The 21,145-nt window shown below is 41.8% G+C and overlaps 1 protein-coding gene across 1 annotated transcript in view; it reads left to right on the forward strand.

The window, feature by feature from the left end:
- The first annotated feature begins 910 nt into the window (after window positions 1-910).
- LRIG3 (leucine rich repeats and immunoglobulin like domains 3) overlaps window positions 911-21,145 on the forward strand; it is a 31,200-nt gene continuing 10,965 nt past the window's right edge. Inside the window, exons 1-5 of the mRNA XM_075855026.1 lie at window positions 911-1,301; window positions 15,142-15,213; window positions 15,357-15,431; window positions 18,852-18,986; window positions 19,200-19,343. Of these exons, the coding sequence (XP_075711141.1) occupies window positions 1,108-1,301; window positions 15,142-15,213; window positions 15,357-15,431; window positions 18,852-18,986; window positions 19,200-19,343 (620 nt within the window). The 5' untranslated portion in view covers window positions 911-1,107. The remainder of the gene's footprint in view (window positions 1,302-15,141; window positions 15,214-15,356; window positions 15,432-18,851; window positions 18,987-19,199; window positions 19,344-21,145) is intronic.

Genomic DNA, 21,145 nt, shown 5'->3' on the forward strand with positions numbered 1-21,145 from the left:
AGTTTACGTGGTCTACGCCTCACACACTCGTCGGTGAGTTTACGTGGTCTACGCCTCACACACTCGTCGGTGAGTTTACGTGGTCTACTGCTTCATGGCTGAGCTGTTGTTCCTCCTAGATACTTCCACTTCACAATAATAAGTTTATAGTTGACCAGGGCAGATCTAGATCAGAAATGTCACAATCTGGCGTGTGGCAAAGGTGGCATCCTATGACAGTGCCATGTTTAAAGGACACTCTTTGGACATCCATGGTCTGTCAGGCTGAACGTGCACACGGAACGTAGTGTGAACACAGTCTTACCTGCTCTAAAACATGGAAGGAAACCATCAGGACGAGAGAATTTGTGTTGATGATGTATTTACCTCACGGAGCATTGCCTGCACTGGTTACAATTACAGCAAGCTCTCAGTATCAGCTCTGTAGATGCTTTCGACCTCTGAATGAAAACATGAATGCTTCAATTCACTGATAGTAAACAGAGATCTTGAAAAAAGTTAAAATTTGGCACATTATGTATAACAGAAATCTGCAGAACTTTACATTATACAAGGAATAAGCTTTATTTAGAGAAAACCAGGGATGTAATTATTTTATAATATAAAATGCGATCTTTTTAATGTCATGACCACAAAAAAATACCACTGAAAAAAACGGTATACTAGTGACCAAACAATTCCACTTAGCCTGTAAAAGGATTGCAAGTCACCCTCCCCCAGCTAAGGGAAGCCCGAGTGTCATGGTGGTTATCAGCAGTGAGGGTAATCTTGTGATTGAGAGGTGTGAGGTGGAGGACTGTAATCTCCAGTCGTCGCTCTCTTCCCCTCCCCCCACAGACATATACAGCGGCACAGGACTTGTTTTCATCACGTGACGGGGGCTGCGCCGACCAATAGGAGCAGAGCCCCGCACCCTTCACGGCCCGGCCGGGGGGACGCTGAGGGGAAAGTTTCCTCACAGAAGTTGTACTTTTCTTCTGCACGGACCAAGGCGCTGCGCTGCTACATTGCGGGCACCGTGCGAGGTATGCCAGTCTCCCGGCCTGGAGGAAGGATTTACTGCTAGATATTGGGCTATCATATTGGAGGAGTAAGGCGCCCGGATTAATGCTGCTATATACCGTGAGCGCTTGGAGAAGGATGTCGCTCCTGGTACTGCTATTACTGGAATGTGCGCTTGGATTGGGGACTGATCGGGGGTCGTGCCCGGCTCCATGCCGCTGTTTCGGGGATCTGCTGGATTGTAGCCGCGGGGATCTACATACGGTACCGGAGAATCTCCCGGGATGGGCTGTACAGCTGTAAGTATACAGGCGGGGAACGGGGGCAGCAGACAGAATCGACTACGTGGATGCATGAACAGGAGCGGGGCCAAGGGGCCGCAGCTTAGGGGCGCTGAGATGGGAGAACTGATGGGCATCTTCTGCACCATGTGGGGGCACATTCTCTCTGTCTCATCGGGGACACTGGAAGCTGTGCCAGGCCTGATGTGTATAGAGATGGCACAGTAGTGTCTTTTTATTTTTTACATTTTTCAAAAATTCTACACGTCAGGTTTTCTCATTTGATGTTAAGCGTATTGTACCAATATTCTGTCTTTTGATTTTCAGTAGACATTCCAGAGTTTAGCCTCTTCTTTGTTGTTTTTTGGCCCATTATTACATGTGATCATTTTGTTTTTAGGCTTTATTTCTTTATCATTATCATCCCAAATCGTCAAATCTCTGGCCCACTTTAGATATGTTTGTGTGGCTTTGTTGGCGGTTTTGGGAATTAAAGGGAAACTCTGAATTGGAGCCGTTTTAAGTTCTATTAGGCGATTGCATTATGAGCGATTTCCTAATATTGTTTTTGGAATTTCTGCTTTTTAGAATTTCGTCTACTTCAATCGCTAGTACATTTGATGTACTTTACGGGGAGTTGCTTCTTGCATGTTTAGCTCTTTTGCAAATGTTCTGTTTGGGCATTCTGAGTTATTGGCGGAGGTCCTTATTTTGGATGCATTTAGAAAATAAAAAAATATTCACTCCGGAGGACCCAGAGGTTTATTTTCCTTTATCCTTTTACATGTTACAATTGATTTAATTTTTAATGGGTGCAGTGTAATGCTTTGTTTCTCTTGTCGCATTGTGGACTCCCTGGAAAGTTCCCCCGAGGGATAACCGTTGAGCATGTGAGGTCAGCTAGGCATTGTGGGCACAAGCTTTGTGCCAGGTATAACCTGCTGTATGTGTGCTCCATATTTGTATGCTTGCTGATGCACCATCCAAGGAGTTTGCCAATCTCTCCCCTTTGTAGTGTGCGCTATATACTTCGGAACGGCACATGTTTTTATTAATTGTCTCCTAAATTTTGACAGGATAAAACTAGACCAGACAGAGTAGCTACGCCAAATTGGTCGCAAAAGCGCACGTTGTATGAAAAAATCTGACGCATCCTGCTATGCAATGTTTCTCTCCTCCATAAGGAAGAAAACACTGTCTAGTGCCACCTATAGGTGACTACCATGTAAGTCAATGCCTGACTCTACAGATCCTAGAAACGTGACTGGTTAATAGCCAATCCAGAGACTCCCATCAACCAGAACCCTGATGAGGAGCAACCACATCTAAACAGTGCTGTCTTCAACCAGATTGGGTCTCGCTAGACATTTTAGACACTTCTCTTTTTTTGCCAGCTCTTGACTGGTGTACTTTTTAACTATATTTTTTGTCATGCCCTTAATAAATCTGGCATTTTAAGACGTTCTATTTCTAGCACTTTCAAAACTGTCGCTGAAGGTGCAAAAAGTGCCTAAAACTCACTATATTTGGCACACACCACGTATGCCACTTTTTTTTTTGTGCAATTCATACTGGAATTCTGACACATTTGCTTAGTAAATCTCTTTATGTGCAACGGTGGCTTTCAAGCCCTATCCACTTTTTCAGATCAATATTGAATAAAAAAGTAAAAAGACGCAGGGACTTAAATGTGTCTCATTTCAAAAATGTCAAAGCTGTCCGATAAATATGGCGCATGTCTCCTCGGACTGTTTTTAGGACCTTTTGTACACCAGTTTTTAGCACAAGACTGTTGAGACTTCTTAGCCATGGGCCTCAATCTGTTTAAAACAAACTTGACAATTCCAAAAAAAAAAAAAAAAAAAAAGTGCTGAGACTCGGCCTGGCCGTACAGCAATTTGTCAAGCAAATTCTTCGCACACCTTGGTAATGTAACCCGATCCTTCCAGGCTGGGAGCGCAGCTTTCCCGGTTGCACACACCTACAGCTGTGTTGTTGTTTTCATGTAATGAAGTTACATATTCATAAAGCAGATGTTTTATTTTCCAATTTGATACATTTTTGTTTTATTTACATTGCATTCGGATTACACATTTGTCTAAATATTACTTTCAAAATAGAAATTTGGCGTAAATCTCATATTGATTCCCACACTCCGAAATCGTTTTTCATTTTGGTGACCGAACTAGAATTTGGCAGTTTTTATTGTTGCTGAAACAAATGAAGGTTTCAGCATCTACTAGCCAGATTTGTGTTTTTAGTAGTTTTCTGCTGTGAATTGGTTTATACTATTTTGGTGGAATGAAAATATATTGTTGTAAGGAATGCTATTCCTATGGATGGCCAGATTCTTCCGTACAGTGTTTTCTACATGCAGCATCATATGTGTATACGCTATGAAAATGTATGTAAACCTGGCGTCTGGGATCACATTCATAACAAATGTCCTTTAAATGGGTTTTCCCACTAAGAACATTTTATCCCCTATCCACAGGGGATCGTTGGGGCCCTGCCCACTGGGCCCCCCACCGATCTCCAGAATGTGCAGTGGAGGAGGATTTTGAATGGAGCGGTGGTCACGCATGCCCCCTGCCACTTCATTCAATGTCTATGGGGCTGATGGAAACAGCCAAGCGCTGTACTCGCATGCGTGACTGCCACTCCATTCAAAATTCTCCTCTGCGATCATGCAGTGAAGATGAACGGGGGCTTGGGACCCACATTCGAGTGATCGGTGGGGGTCCTAGTGGTGTGTGTCCCAGTGATCATACATTTATCATCTGTCCTGTGGACAGGTGATAAATGTTATAGTGGGAAAATCCCCTATATTGAAACCTTATTTATAAATCTATTTTTTTCCTAATTCCCTGTGTGGAGATCTGTTCTTGGTTTTTGGACAAAAATATACAAAACATAAAGGGTCTGCAAATATAAAGCGGGGGAGGGGAACATAATTCAAGCTCTCTTCTAGTTCATTACCTCTGCTTATCTGCTTTTTAGTCTTTAAAAAGTCTAGACTCTCGTGAAGTTCAGTGGCAGAAATAAGTGTTGGAAGGTTGAAGCTACCTGACGGAAAGGAACTGGTTCAAGTCTTTGACCTTTTTACACAAAGGAACTCAGTTTTGACTTTTATAAGCCATTTTTCTCTTATAAGACTGTGCTCACACGGAGGACTTTCATGCGTATTTCGACATGGAAATATATATATATATATATATATATTTCCAATACATGTAATTAAAAACCACGTCGCAGATGAAAAAGAAGTGATGTCACTTCTTGACATGGTTTCCATGTGGAAAGCCCAACAGGTAGCCAGCCATATGTAGATTAGCCTCGTCGATTGTAATCTGCGTGCGGCTCGGCAGCAGCTTATTCTGCAAAACCAAGGCACAAGTCTGTGATCTTGACCAAATCTACATAATATTTTTCCACATAAAAAAACCTTTGTGTGAATATGGCCTTAGAGTGTTGCAAATGAAACTAGTATTTTTACCAGTGATTTTGCATGTTTCATTAGTAGTCTTTTCACCGGCTAGGTCATCCCTATATGATCGTTGTGGGTCCGACACTGGACCACGCACCGATCGGCCTCCTGCGGGCACCGGCTGTCATTGCAGACTATGTAGTTGGCTCTGTACATTGCATAGCTCTGCCCCTATTCACTTGAGTAGGAGCAGTACTGCTGTTTTGCCGCTATTCCATGACCGGAGGCAGCTGCTTCCGGCATGGACGTCCGGTGCTCAGAGGGAGCCGGAGCAGCTGATCGGTGCGGGGTCCAGGTGTCTGACTACCACCGATAATATATAGATGACCTATCTGGTGGAGAGGTCATCGGTTGTCCGGTAGTGGAAAACACCTTTAAGTTTAGGTCTAGAATCTACGCTTACGTATTAGGTTATTGAAGAAAATGCAGTATCCTACTATATTAGTATAGCACCTCTTTACCAGTAGGATAAATCAAATAAAAAAACTGGGATACTAAATGAAATTCATACTCCCGGTTTCTTACTTATGTCTTTTAACAGGTACAGACTGTTTTATGATGGATTGTACCTGCTGGCCCATAGGTTACATGCATTCATGTAGATGATGGACTCCACACATCCCTCTATACTTATTAGCCAATGCCCTCACTTGTAAATGGAGAAATACTGAGAATAATGTCACGGTACTCTCTAATGTTCACAAAAGCTACCCTACGCTCCAACATCATATATAGTATGACCGCAATTTATATAAGTACATTCAATCTCATATAAGATAATCATGTTATCGTGAAATTTTCAATTGTAAAATATAGATAAGGCTTGAAATTAGTTGTGGCTAATTGTGTTCAATTTCATCATCTGGAGGCCATGAGGTCTGCATTTCAGAATGGCTCTATTGACAACATATGGAAAAGAGCATTCCACGTCAATTGTAGGATGAAGAGCTTTTGATTGCAACGCAGTCCAGAGGGCAAAGCATCCGTTGTGCTGAGCTGCGTGTGCGCTGTACAATGTGTCTTTTATCTGACTATAAAACAAGGGGCTGTTGCCTGTAAGAGCTTACAATCTAAAGAGCGGTTTCTAGAGCAGGGAAACTTCAAGGGCCCGTATTGTATGCCACGGTTTTCTTTCTTTTTTTTTTTTTTTTTTTCACAGATTCATATAGAATCCAGGACAAGAAAAAAAAATAATGTTCTGTACAGCGCCACAGAGTAATAAAGTTGATGCTATAGGTATTGTTTTATCATGTGCATGAGGCTTTATATCTATATATTATAGCATTTTTATTCATACAATTCCCTAAAAGCAATCATGATTGTGAGCAGCCGTGATGTGTAGTTCATAAAAAAAGCAAAAAAACGTCAGGAGTTTCAGTCACACAACATTAGCACAAGGTGGCAGCTGGGTAAGAGAAGCCACAAAGTAAGCATTTTTAATTTAGTCCTTTCTAGCCTCCCCTTTCCTTGCTGGGTGGTCAAGAACATGGCAGAGAAGGCATACGGCACAGCCAAGAGTGTAATCTGGTTTCTTGCCAATAAAGTTTAGTGGCAAGCTGCCTGTAGGCTGTGGACAAAACTCCCACAAACCCCGGTAAAGCAGCCAGAAAGCCGCTATTTACTACGGCCACTGTCCTTCATCGGCTTCTCATCTACAGTTTTGTTCTGTGATCCACCGCCCACAAAGACTATTTGGTACTGTCCTAGCATCTCCTTTATAAATGCATCAATGTAGATTACACAGTCCGTACGATGTGTATTTAGATGTCAACCACATAAAGATAGCGTGCCATTTTTCAGCGATTTGCTGCAATTTTTTAAAATTGAACACTGACGCTGCATACCTTTTTTTTTTTTTTTTATATTGCGGTTTCAACTGCAACTCAAATCTGAATACAACCTATCAGAAGTTCATGTTTCCATTCACTAACGGAACAAAGGCGCACATTACAATGTATAGCCTAACAGGTCCTCAAGTCAGACAAAACACTGTTCTGGGGGGGGTAAGGGGCCTTGACCGTACTGAAGCCGTGTATCTCTTCAAATATATATGTGAACGTCTATTAGAAACATGTTTATAATCTATAAAGTGTCTAAAACACGCAATAACTTTACAAATACCATGCGTTATTGCAGAAAGCGCATCAAATTGCTGTAAAAACACATACATTTTTTGGATTTGTGTTCTTTTTTTTATTTTTTATTATGTGGGTTTTAACCACATCTTGACCGCAACATCTGTACACACCCTTCGGCACAATTTTTGCTAAAATTGTATTGCAGTAAATCTCCATTTACTGTTAATGTTTCTGTCCCCTTCCCCTGTATTTCTTACATGTGATTCTGTCTATGCTCCTCTTTTCTGGTTGTGTGTCCACTTAATTCTGGCAGGGGAAATGCCTTCGGCCCACCATTTTCTCTCCGGAAATTACTTTTAATGACTTCCACATGTCTATAAATAGAGACTGGGTCCAGGTAGCGAGAAATACCTCCAGAACAGAGAAGTGTAATGGTATAGCCACACTGTGCAGTCTTGTTGCGTCTCTCGCAGAAAACCGCATGCATTTTTACGTGCTAACTGCAAAACTGCGTCAAATCATGGTAAGAACACATGCGTTTGTGCAGTGCAGTTTTTGGCTGCATTGCAAAAATGGGGCAAAACCGCACTGCGTGAACACGCCCTTACGGTACAGTCACATGTGCCATTTTGGCCTTGTATTTCCGCAATGTATTTTTACAAACTTTATAATATAAGGCTATGGAAAAAATATTTTGCCATGAAAAGAAATTTAGAAATCATCTTTTTGAGTTGTAGGATATTTTTTCCCATTTGGACATTTTACAGTAAAAATATTCTAGGGAAATATGCCACGTGTGACTGAACCCTTAGGACTAGTCCACACGTGGCGTAAATACTGCAAATTTTCCGAAAATCCGCGGCATAATACAGTAGCGGAGGAGTGGATGTCATTTCAAGGAATCTCATCCACATGCTTCGTACGTGATATGCGGAGATCCCGCACGCAAATTGTCCTGCTGTCAATTGTGGTTGTGAAATCGCCGGTATATTGTTGCGGATTTTCCCCATTGAACTCAATTGGGATCTAAAAATCTGCAACAGTTAGATATTGTGACTTTTGCGGCGGAAACGCAGCGATTTTCGCGGAAAAGATCGCAACTTAGAAAAACAACAACACACCTTATACTTACTTCTGACGTTCTGCAGGCTGGCCTCCTAGGATGACGTTTCATCCCGTGTGACTGCTGCAGCCAATCGCAGGCTGTGCCGGTGATCACATGGGATGAAACGTTTTTGCAGGAGGCCGGCCTGGATGACGTCCGAGGGCCATCCTAGTGGGATGACATTTCATCCGATGTGACCCCCGCAGCAGCCAATCACAAGCTGCATCGGTCTCCTGGTGTGAAACGTCATCATAACAGGTCGGCCTGCCAGCAGGCCGGCTAAATGCTGCAGTTTTCCGCAGTGGACATTCCGGGCGAAAAACTGCACCACAATTTGCAGGTTTTTTTGCCCAGAATTCCCTGCTGCCACCAGGGTGGATACACTGTGTACCTTTTACGCACCGCATCTACCCCGTGTGAACTCACCCTTAGGCCGGATTCACACGTGTGCATTTTACACACACAAAAAATGCGGCGTTTTGCGTGCGCAAAAGGCACTTAACAGCTCCGTGGGTCAGCCCCGTATGATGCGCGGCTGCGTGATTTTCGCGCAGCCGCCATCATTGTGACACTCCGTTTGGATGTTTGTAAACAGAAAAGCACGTGGTGCTTTTCTGTTTACATTCATATTTTGACAGCTGTTGCGCGAATCACGCTCGTCCCACGGAAGTGCTTCCGTGTGGTGCGCGTAATTTTCACGCACCCATTGACTTCAATGGGTGCGTGATGCGCGAAATACGCACAAAGAACGGACATGTCGTGAGTTTTTCGCAGCGGACTCCCGCTGCGTAAAAATCACGCAACTGTCTGCACGGCCCCATACACTAATATAGGTTCGTGCGACGCACGTGAAAATCGCGCGTTGCACGGACGTATATCTCGTTTGTCCGAATAAGCCCTTAGGGTATGTTCTCACGGGGCGGATACGCTGCGTCAAATCGCGCGGTGTATCCTTCCTGTGTGCCGCAGGGAATTTCGGCCGAAAAACCGCACCAAATTGTGCTGCATTTTTTTCGGCCAGAATGTCTGCCTCGGAAAATGCACTGAAAAAAAAATAAAAAAATGTATACGTACCATGGCGACTCGTCCATCCCGACTTCATGAGGTTCTGCAGCCCTGGGAATACGTTTCATCCCCTGTGACCACTGCTTTATTTTTTTTCTGAGTTGTGTTTTTTGCGTCGGAAATTGCAGCTTTACTGCCTCAAAAAAAATGCATGATCTGCTATTTGTTGCGCTTTTTACCTCCCCATTGAATTCAATGGGGAAAACCCACAACAAATGAGCAGTGTTTACGCAAATACAATTGACATGCTGTGGCTTAAAAAACCGCACCACGTGTCAATTTCTGAGTGTCTTTTTCCGCTCCGCACTTACGCAGCATGTGGATGAGATTTGTTCAAATCTCATCCACTTTGCTTCTACTGTATTATTATGCTGCAGGTTTTCCGCAACAAAATCCGTTGCGGGAAATCAGCAGTATTTATGCTACATACGAACTTACCTTTAGGCGAAATTCACACGAACGTGTGTTTTTTACGCGTTGCAGTTCCGTGTGTCATAAGTGTTTGGTGCGTGGCTGTGTGATTTTCACGCATATGCCATACTTATGACACCCGGTTTTGATGTTTAGAAAAAGAAATGAAGGAAGTGCTTTTATTTTTGCCTTCATTTCTTGATCTACTGGTGCACGAATCACGCGAAGCACACGGAAGTGCTTCCATGTGCTGCGCGTGATTTTCACGCACCCATTGACTTCAATGGGTGCGTGATGCGCAAAACACGCTCAAGTATAGGACATGTCGTGAGTTTTACGCAGCGGACACACGCTGCATGAAAATCCGACTGTCTGAACGGCCCCATTCAGTTACATAGGTCCGTGCGACGCGTGTGATTTTCACGCGTGTATCATGGATGTGAAACACGTTCGTGAAAATAAGGCCTTAGGCCTCATGTACACGGCCGTGATTTTTGGGTCGGAGGGCCGTAGAGTGTCACGCGCGGGCCTCCCGCAAATCACGGGCCATGCAGATGACCACGTGCATTAATTTCTATGAGCCTGGACCGCAGAACACGGCCGTAATAAGACATGTCTGTTCTTTTTGCGGTCCAGGCTCCTGGGCCATGCACGGACCGTGTGCATTGGGCCGCAATTCACCCACAGATTTGCGGGTGAATTGCGGCCGCAAAAATATGTTTGCGTGCAAGGGGCCTTACTGTGCAGTATAAATAAGCATGCTACACTGTTTTTATATACCAATACTAAGGCCCCTTCACACGGCAGTATTTTGGTTAGGCCCCATGCACACGAACCTGCGAGTGAATTGCGCCATAAGCGGCCTTAAGGTATGTTCACACCACCTATTTTCAGACGTAAATAAGGCGTTTGACGCCTTGAATTACGCCTGAAAAGACGGCTCCATTACGTCTGCAAACATTGCCCATTGCTTGCAATGGGTTTTACGATGTTCTGTTCAGACGAGTTGTAATTTTACGCGTCGCTGTCAAAAGATGGCGCTTAAAAATACGCCCGTGTCAAAGAAGTGCAAGTCACTTCTTGGGACATTTTTGGAGCAGTTTTTCATTGACTCCAATGAAAAAGAGCTCCAATTACGTCCGTAAATTACGCTGCGAAAAACGCGAGTACTTGCAAAAACTTCTGAAATTCAGGAGCTGTTTTCGCCTGAAAACAGCTCCGTAATTTGCATTTGCGTGTGAACATACCCTACGTATAGTGCTTCAGTATTTGGAAGCCAAAACCAGGAGTGGGTCCATAACATGGAAGAAGTGCAAATATATCTATTAGGCTGGGTTCACACGACATATTTTCAGACGTAAACGAGGCGTATTATGCTTCGTTTTACGTCTGAAAATAGGGCTACAATACATCGGCAAACATCTGCCCATTCATTTGAATGGGTTTGCCGACGTATTGTGCAGACAACCTGTAATTTACGTGTCGTCGTTTGACAGCTGTCAAACGACGACGCGTAAATTGACTGCCTCGGCAAAGAAGTGCAGGACACTTCTTTGCTACGTAATTTGAGCCGTTCTTCATTGAAGTCAATGAAGAGCAGCTCAAGATTTACGAGCGTCAAAGACGCCTCGCATAATGCGAGGAGGACCTTTTACGTCTGAAACGAGGCAGCTGTTTTCTCCTAAAAACAGTCTGTCTTTTCAGACGTAAAAGCCTGCTATCGTGTGCACATACCCTTATACTTTTTGTGTTTGTTTCACTTCCGGTTTTGGCTTCCAAATTCTGAGGCAGAATACTGATGTGTGAAAGCAGCCGGTCAGTATTTTGCATTAGTGTTTGAAAGACAAAACTAGTAGTATAACCTACATAGAGAGAACCTGTAATGGAAAGATTTACACCACCTTTTCTTGTTTTGGCTTTCAAATACTGACCTAAATACTGCCATGTGAAACACGACAGAGTGGCACCCGATAGTTTTCATGGAGCTATTCCCTTCAGTGGGTGAATCCTGGACCCAACTCTCTGATCGAACATGTCCTATCTTTCCAAGGATTACGGACAGGACTTGGGCAGTAAACACAGTCGTGCGCAAGAGCCCTTAGAGCTATACACAAAATGAAACCTGGTATTCGATTGGTCATATGGCAAACTTTTTGTACTGTTTTGCCTGCACTAGTTGTATTACATTTATTTTTTTTTAATTTTTTTTAATAAGCTTGAAGGAAAAAGCGCATGCATGAACTTGATTTTATAGCTTTTGTATTATTTATGTAAAGGATATTTTCCATTATTAAGGCCTCATACCCACTTCAGTTTTTTCTTCAGGGTGCTATCAGTTTGTTATTTTAACTGATAGCACCCTGACACATTTTAATGGGCCATGCACACTTCCGTTGTTTTAACAGAACTGTGCGGCCGTTCCATCAAAAAATAGGAGAGGTCCTACTCCTGTCCGTTTTTGACGGAACAGTCTCTGCCTTTTCATTGATTTGGTCCGTGAAACAACGGACTGCACACGGAAGCCATCCGTGTTTCATGGAACCGTCATTAGCGGCCATACAACGGCCGACGGATGTGTGCATGAGGCCTTAACATTTGTTGTACATTTTGCTTTGTTTCCAGAGTATTCTGCCGGCACGTTTACTTAGCTGCAAACTTGAATATGTGTCAAATAAACACACATCTCACAAAGCAGATTCAGTTCTGTTCTTTTCAAGTTAACATTCCTAAAATTCATTCAGGAACATTGCATCTGTGTAAATAAGCCCAGAGTTGGACACTGAAACCCCACTGTGTTTACTCAATTAACAGCTGTGACATTTGGCCCTGGAGTCATGGGGCTACATCTCTGTAGGTGTGAGGGACACATGTGGTCAAACTGCTCCACAAACAGCCTTCACTTTGTGCAAAGAAATCTGCATGAAGTGTATGTGGAGTAAATAGTGGCAAACTGTCTAATGTTTACCAGGCAGTCACAAGAAGCGGCAAATTTATCAAAGTGGCGCATGCTGTATGATTTTGGCGCATCTTGCTAGACATGTTACACTTTTTTTTTTTTTTTTCTTCCTTATAGGGCCTCTTTGGCACATTTAAGCCATGGCCTATTCGCTAAACCACATCTGTTTTTGAGACCCTTTTGAAAAGTGTCTATGGAGGTACAAAATTTTTTTTTTTTTACACACATTTGCTTCATAAATAGGTCTAAAATTTTATACAACATAATGCGCCACTTTTAACGACAAAGTCTAGACGCAATCACATCAGGAAATATGCTATATTCCATAATAAACACTCATAGTACTTACATCATTTTCAACCGAACCCATGATGCCAGTGTGAACAGCGCCTTAGGGCGGGTTCACACATAGCGGAATTTCACTTAAATTCCGCTGCGGACACTCCGCAGCGTTAATCCGCAGCGGAGCCGTTTCTCCATTGACTTTCACTTTAATTTAGCAGTGTTCGTTTACACGATGCGTACAATTCCGCTGCGGAGCATAGGCTGCGGAGCGGAATTTGTTGTCCGCAGCATGCTCTGTCTGTTGCGGAGCAGTGGCGGACTGGTTGCGGACTCATGGCGGAATTTCTCCATTGACTTCAATGGAGAGTCAAAATTCCGCAATGAAGTCCGCAGATCTTATGTGTGCTGCGGAGCGTATTGTTTTTACTACCATGACATTTCTTCATTCTGGCTGGACCTATGTATTTCTAGGTCTACAGCCAGACTGAGGAAGTCAATGGGGCTCCCGTAATGACGGGAGCGTTGCTAGGAGACGTCTGTAAATAGTCACTGTCCAGGGTGCTGAAAGAGTTACGCGATCGGCAGTAACTGTTTCTGCACCCGGGACAGTGACTACCGATCTCAATATACATGTATCTGTAAAAAAACATATAAGTTCATACTTACCGAGAACTCCCTGCGTCTGTCTCCAGTCCGGCCTCCCAGGATGACGTTTCAGTGTAAGTGACGGCTGCAGCCAATCACAGGCCAAGCACAGGCTGCAGCGGTCACATGGACTGGAGCGTCATCCAGGGAGGTCGGGCCGGATGCCGAAAGAAGGACGCGTCACCAAGACAACGGGCGGTAAGTATGAATTTCTTTTACTTTCACTAGGGAAAGTGCTGTCCCTTCTCTCTATCCTGCACTGAATAGGGAGAAGAGAAGCACTTTTCCTGCAGTCCGCAGCGGCCAGTCCGCATCAATTTTCTGCACATTTTGTGCAGATCCGCTGCAGAATCTGCAACGCAGATTCTGTGCGGCATTGATGCGGACAGTTGCGGAGGAATTCCGCCATGTGTGGTCATGCCCTTACCGCATTCACCGCTGAAATTCTTGGTGCGATTTGCATACACAATTTCAGGGTATGGCTTCTTTTAATATGTATTAAGAATTGCAACTCTTAATTGGGTATAAAAGAGCATATTTATATGGTTATTTCATTTTAAAAGGTTTGCTTTTTCTGGATTATTATTCATGGAAAGTTCAAATGAGTTTATTTTCCTGTTTCAGCTCATTTTTCTGAAAACCCTTTTCCCCTTGCACAGCCATTCGCCCTGCATTTATAGTTGACAGATTGTGGTTACAGCTGCTGGTGTATTTGGAGGTATATGGCATAGAAATTGAAGTTGCAAAAACATGAGCTAGCGAGACCACCGCTGTAGGAGTGTTTTTCAAATAATGACTTTTACAGATCCAGGTGCATTGTGAGGGGGGTGTCTGCTTTTTGTAGAATTTACCAGACTCTGTGGTGTGTGTTTTCACGTTCTAAAATATTTGGGTGCGTTGTTTCCTGTCTTGGTGTCCATGGCAAAGGTTTATTCTAACTCCCCAATTATGCACGGCTGTAAAACCTTTCTAGTGATCTCCTTTGTGTATGCTTGATTCATGTAAAAAAACGAAAGGAGTTACATATTTCCAGTGTTTAAAATACCGTCGTCTCTTTGATTCATGGTGGAAGTTGTTACGCTTGTGGCTGCAGTAATGGAATCCAGATGGACGGGGGCTTGAGCTCCGAGTGAAAGTGTCTGGCTCCACTGTGGTCCATCGTGCACGATTTTAATAGTTTCAAAACTCTGCTCTTTTGTGTTTGGGCCTAACCAAATGAGGACAGATTTTCTCACCTCTTCATGTGCTACGTGAATAGGAAAAGGTGTTTTTGATTAGTAAGGGGCCGTGTGTTTTATTTATTTTTTTTGCTTTTTAAAGGTCGTGGTTAAAATGTAGTTTTCCAACATTTGGATGGTTGCTTTTTTTTTTTATGTGTTATATGTTTTTATATATATAATATATATATAATTTTATTTTTTTCAAAAAGGGGGAAAAAAAGCTTCAGATTTTTCTCATTTCTTTTTAAGGGTACAGTTTTATAAGGAAGGACTATTTTTGTTTCCTATGAAGACTTCATGAGTACTGTATATGTTTCTACAATGCGTTCTTTGCGGAGCCTGCTGCTAACCTGATTTGCATATTTATTCATTAGAGGATGTTGAAGTCAGCAGCTTTCTGCCAGTACATGGGTCAGATGTTAATAAATTCCAAATCATGGTCTCATTGACTATCGCCTGCTTCATCTGATTTTCATTGATGTGATGCATTCAATCATTGTTAACAATCTGAATGATTTTACGATTGTATCCAAGAAAAGTCTTTATCTATGGCTAGCAACGGTTAGTTCTGATGATTACAAATATCATTTCATTTATCTTTTAAAGGGATTTGAGCCAGAACAGACTTTCTTCAATCAAAGCTAGCTCAATGAGTCACCTTCATAATCTACGTGAACTGTAAGTTTGTTTTTTATACTCTCCTTTTTTCTGGTCAAGCTATATTTTGAAGACTATATGCTTACATTATCTTTTTCGTGTATGTTTCTTATAATATTAAATGGAAGTTTTAAAGTTCATTATTGTGTTTCCTTTTTAAATAGGAGGTTAAATAGAAATGACTTGAAGATGATCCCCAATCTTGGCCCTTTGTCAGCAAATATTACACTTCTTTCCTTGTAAGTATAAGATATATATATATTTTTTTTTTACGAAAGAGCAGATCATTTCATGCATCTTCTTTGCTATCTCCGGTAGCCACGTAGAAAAAAAATGGAGGCTTGGCTGAGCATGCTCAGTATCGCTCTATTTATATGAGGCACACAGGGACGGCCAAGTTTGGCTGTTCTTGGGATCTGTGTGGGTTGCAATGGTCAGGCCCCCACCGATTTAACATTTATTACCGATAGGAGATAAATATTGATTATGGGAAACCCCTTTTAATTTTTTCACAAGTCAGGAAATATTATAAATTAGATTCTAATTTATAACATTTCCATGTGCTGGCCACTAAAGGGAGCAGTTCCCGAAATTGCAGCATGGTCAATGTGGTAAAGCAACCTCATTGCTTTATGCTGCAAATTTGGGGTAGACTCACTCTCTCTAGTGTCCTCACACAATCCCCCCTCCCTTATTCTGGCTAGTGCCAGAAGAAGGAGGGGTTTGACTCTTCAAACCTCCTACACTGTGTGCCGCCATTTTCTGAGCGACTGCACAGTGTAGGAGGATTAGATACAGGGCTCAGCAGACAGTATAACCCGAACCTACATGAATATAATACACACATCACCTACACGAACATATATTACCTGCTGCTGCCGCCTCCGCTCCTATTCCTTGCGCCTTTGATCCCTTGAACACATGGTTGAAAGCCGCGTCCGGAAGTTGTCATCTTACTGTCCAGCAGCGGCTTCCGGTCCACATGAAAATGGCGCCGGATTTCGCTCTGCGAACGAGCCTTGTTTTAGTCTGTGTGGGAGCGGAGCATGCGCCGTTCCCACACAGACAGCGTACGCTGCAGAGAATGGAACGGCTCCCGTTCGCATTCTCTGTGGGGTTGTATGTGCCGTATTCCATCTCTGTATGTGTCGTTAATCGACACATACAGAGATGAAAAAAAAATGACAGCCCCCATAGAGAAGTAAAAGTAAGTACAAAATAAAAAGTAGAACACGAGAACACAAATCAATAAAATTTATGTTAATATCCTATTAAAAGCAATATGATAAAAAAAATGTTTTCATGACACCTTCCCTTTAAGGCTAGGATCTACACAGACTAGGTCACGTGAAAAGTCTGCTTTGTAGCCCCAGCCTTCACAGAGTAATGGCCTTAGGCTGCATGCACACTTTCGTCGGCCGGCCGCTAATGACTGTTCCGTGAAACACGGGCCGCACGGATGGCTTCCGTGTGCAGTCCGTTTCACGGACCAAAGCAAAGAAAAGGCCTAGACTGTTCCGTCAAAAATGGGCAGGAGTAGGACCTGTCCTAATTTTCACGGAACGGCTGCACGGTTCCGTTAAAATTACGAAAGTGTGCATGGCCCCATTGAAATGAATGTCAGGGTGCTATCGGTTAAAACAACGGATAGCACCCTGATGAAAAAAACTGAAATGGGCATGCTAATAGAATCCATTGAGTACTATCTGTCATAGAAACAAAATGTAGCTATGGTGTGGCTTGCATTATCGAGCACTGTATCGTGTATTATTTATAACTTCCTCTGTATTGACTCTAATTTTTGTTAATCACAATGATCAGTACATAAATCAAATAATACTATTCCGATCATAATCAAACCATATCTTCTACAGTGTTCACACCTTGTTTTTGGCCTAATTCTGGCGTACATGTCAGGACATCCTCCCTGACGTATATTTCCTATGTAGGGCTGTGGCATATCTCACTGTGTAGGCATACGGTGGGATACGTTGCGAATATGCTATCGCAGTAGAAAAATACAATGAGGTATCCCTTTTTTTTTTTTTTTCTCTGGTATACCTTTTGTATGAAATAGCATTGTCTCTTTTGCCAAAAGGACACTCCTTTTGGCATACACCAGGGGAATGGAGACTATGGATATGTTTATACGCCAGGAGCTTTCCCTATACGTATGCCGAACATAGGGCTAAAGCATGTGTGCAGAGCCTTAGAGATTAATAGATTACCATGTAAAACTCATACAGGTTTAGAGAATGCCACATTTATATTTCGTAGATAGTACTTTGATAAGAAAATGTGCCGTAGAAATCCTCTGTTAGTACACAAATTTCAAAAATAAATTATATATATATATATATATATATATATATATATATATATATATATTTTGTTAATTTGAATCTTTCCTAAAGCAAAGGCAGACTCAATGAAAGTCCTCAATATTCATAAAAATTCAGCTTGTAGGAGAAATGGATGAAGTCTAAATTATTATGCTTTTGCCATTTCCATTTTTATATTAAGTTCTCTAGACTGCTTTTACTTTCCACCTGCAGGGAATGTGCCTTTTTTTTTCCAACAAATGTATTTTATAGCTACCTTGAGTTTTAAAGCAATTTGCTTAGGTTTAACTAGCCAGGTGCTCATTTCTTATAAAACTGTAAGGTATGAGGACATTTGTCCACGTCACCCTCTTATTGCTAGAGGAGATAACTGTAGTGGTAGAAGACCTAGACATCCAATAATTGTCTTTCAGCCAACAATTAAGATGCTCAATCCACACGTTCATCTATAAATACTGTATATACAAACCCATATCTAAGCTACAAGTCATTCTAGGAATCTTTGAAGACCATACAGTTTTTTTTTTTTTGCTTAAATATAAACTATTCTGATTTAGTTTGAGCACATTAGGCCATGTTAATGTTTTGTGATACAGAATCCATTATTCATTCAGCCATAAGAAATCTGTGTTCTAATGAATGCTGTGCACAAAGGCGTCACTGTGCACCAGTCTGGATTACAACTGAACACTTTCAGGCTGCAATTTAGAGGGTGTGCAGTTCAGGAAATTGCTGGCCCCTGCCGTAACAAGCCGGTCTGCAAAGGAGAGTTTATCACTCAAGTAATTTATGGGTTTAACACCTTGTCAGTAATTACCTTCTTAATAAACCAGTATTGTGCCCTGCAGCTTTTGCATATTACTTTTTTGGGAAGCTACACCTGTGTCATTTATTACAGTCCTGGGAGCCAAAATTCCTCTTAATTATGGTGTTCAAATAATAGTAATATTCCATCCGTATCATTGTGATTTTTCCTAAACTATATTTCGCCTAAACCTTTATTTAAATTCTGCATTATTTCACAATTAAACATTTCCATTCCAAATATGAATTACTCAACGTGCAGCTGCTTCAGCCAGATGTGCCCATTTTTATTTTATTTTTTTAAGGGGCCCTTTTATAATTTAATTTGATCTGCACCTTTAAGATGATGTAGTTACAGGATATCTTCTGTGTAGATAGTTTGTTGTCTATTTCACCTGTACGCAATATACTTGTAGGACTTTTAAATTCATTTCCGCGTTGTGTACCATGTGACCATGTAATGATCCACCCCAATCACCACAAGTTATTGAACTTCTTCTATGTTTATTTTAGAACAAACAACAAGATTGATTCTGTTTTGCCTGAGCATCTGGAACCTTACCAATCACTCGAAACCTTAGATTTGAGCAATAATCTTATTACCGATCTTAAAACACCATCGTTTCCTGTACTGAGGCTCAAATACCTGTAAGTTATTCCTAATGCAGTCTGTTTTTTAAATGTTTAGAATGGCTCTATAAATTTGTTTTAAGTAGGACAGGAACATTTCTATACTTTACAATTCGACACGTTGGTTTCATATTTTTATTCTATAATACGATGTTATGCATGATATGCATACTTATTCACCAGTTCGTGTGCATTGTGTAAAAAGCCATTTGAACTTTCTTTGACCTATAGGTACATCAATAAAAACCTAATAACATCTATGGAATCTGGCGCGTTTGACAACTTATCGGCTACATTGCAAGTTCTGAAACTTAATAAGAACCGGATTGGCTACATCCCGACCAAAATGTTCAAGCTTTCCAATCTGCAGCATTTGTAAGTGCGAATCTTAGTCTTTATAGAGATCTGCCTAAAATTTCACATAACTTTCACACTTACCTACGAACTGCTTCAACTATTTACTCTCCCTGTTCCATATATTTTTACTTTCTATCACTTGTCTGATATACTTCACTATCTTTGTCCTTTTTTTATTTTTTATATATATTGTGAAGGTTTAGCATCAGGAGAGGTTGGTACAGCGGTTTCTTAGTAGCCAGAGACAGGGACACAGTGCATTAAAGTTCATAACAGGGCTTTGCCTTTGTTTTATTCTTGTCAAAGAAACAGCCTCTTGTACAACAAGGCAAAATACAAAATAAATCCTGCTCGTCTGAGCACTAACTAAACAAGATATTATCTAACTATACCAAGTGCCTTCCTACCAGGCACTGGACACAAAGTAACACAGGTCTTTACTCACATAGCATACAGGCTACTCCAGACTTGGTAGTCTCCGGTCTGAGTCAGGGGTGAGACTGACACACACTGTGTTTGCACCTTTTTATACACAGGCTGCAGGTGCAGCTAATTGAGCAGCAGCCTTGTCCTACAAACAGAGATGGACTAGGGATTGGGGAACCTGCCCTGCTCTTCCCCAATCCAACTCCAAGCCCTTTTTCCGGCTTTTCCTTAAGCCGAGATTGGAAAGCTAGAGCTTTCTATTGCAAAAAAATACTCATTCCCTGGAGCCTAGGATACATATGACAGGATTCTAGGGGAAATGTACCTTACCTCGATGACTTTACCTGTCACTGTCTCACTATAATATACATATATATATATATATTGTGTATGATCTCACATGATGAAGACCTAGGTCGTCTTAAAGAGGATCTGTCACTAGTGTAGTAATTCCCAATCTCCTAGCTAATCTAATAGACGTTGTGACACTGATGATGCTAGAGAAAATTGTGTCCCAAAACGTTTATTTTAAAAATGATGTGCTTTTCCTAACTATGAAAATGAGTCTATACTAAACAAGTGGGTGTCACCACCAGCGATTCTCCTGAGGTGGTGCTACCTCACAGCCTCCGACGCATAAAGCTGCTTCACACACTGTGAGAGACTGAGGCTGGAGGGAAGGGGGATCACTTAAAACAGCCATATCCCTGGCTGTGGACTACCTAAAAAAGTGGTTCTGGTGGCATATGAAAGATGAAATTCTAATCTTTCATATGACACCAGCAGTTCTAGCTGCGAAATAACCGGAGATATCGCCAGTTGAATACACAGTTGGGAATGGAAGCTGTATACTATATAATCACCCTGCGTTTCTTGGCAGGGAAGGGGGGAGAAGCTGTACGCTGATTGGACAGCGGCATACAGAAAACCTTACACCGCCCTGAGTAAAAAGAAAGAGTAATCTCCCATTTGGCAAGTATAGCCAAATTAGCATATTTAGAATAATGCTCATAACTTTACAAATAAACATTTTTGAAAAAAAATTACATTGTAGTTATCTGCAGCAAAGCGCCTATTAGATTAGTTAGGAGATAGGGCATTAGTAAACTAGTGACAGATCCTCTTTAAAACTTGCTATATGTAATCACAGATCGTTTTATGTTGAGGAGTCTTTAAAAGGTATTCCATACTGAGGATTCTCATCTTGAATCTGCTGAAATCTCCCATGGCGCTATGCCGTTCTCTGAAGCGAAGTAAGACTCCTCTTGCATCACATCCGAGCCCTGCGTCAGAGGATTTCCTGACGTATACCTCTGATGAAAGACGCGACCTATCCTACTACAGTGGCATATGTTGCTAACAGATTCCATTTCTAAAAACAAATAATAATAATT

This window comes from Rhinoderma darwinii, chromosome 3, assembly GCF_050947455.1.
Source record: "Rhinoderma darwinii isolate aRhiDar2 chromosome 3, aRhiDar2.hap1, whole genome shotgun sequence".
Lineage (NCBI taxonomy): Eukaryota > Metazoa > Chordata > Amphibia > Anura > Rhinodermatidae > Rhinoderma > Rhinoderma darwinii.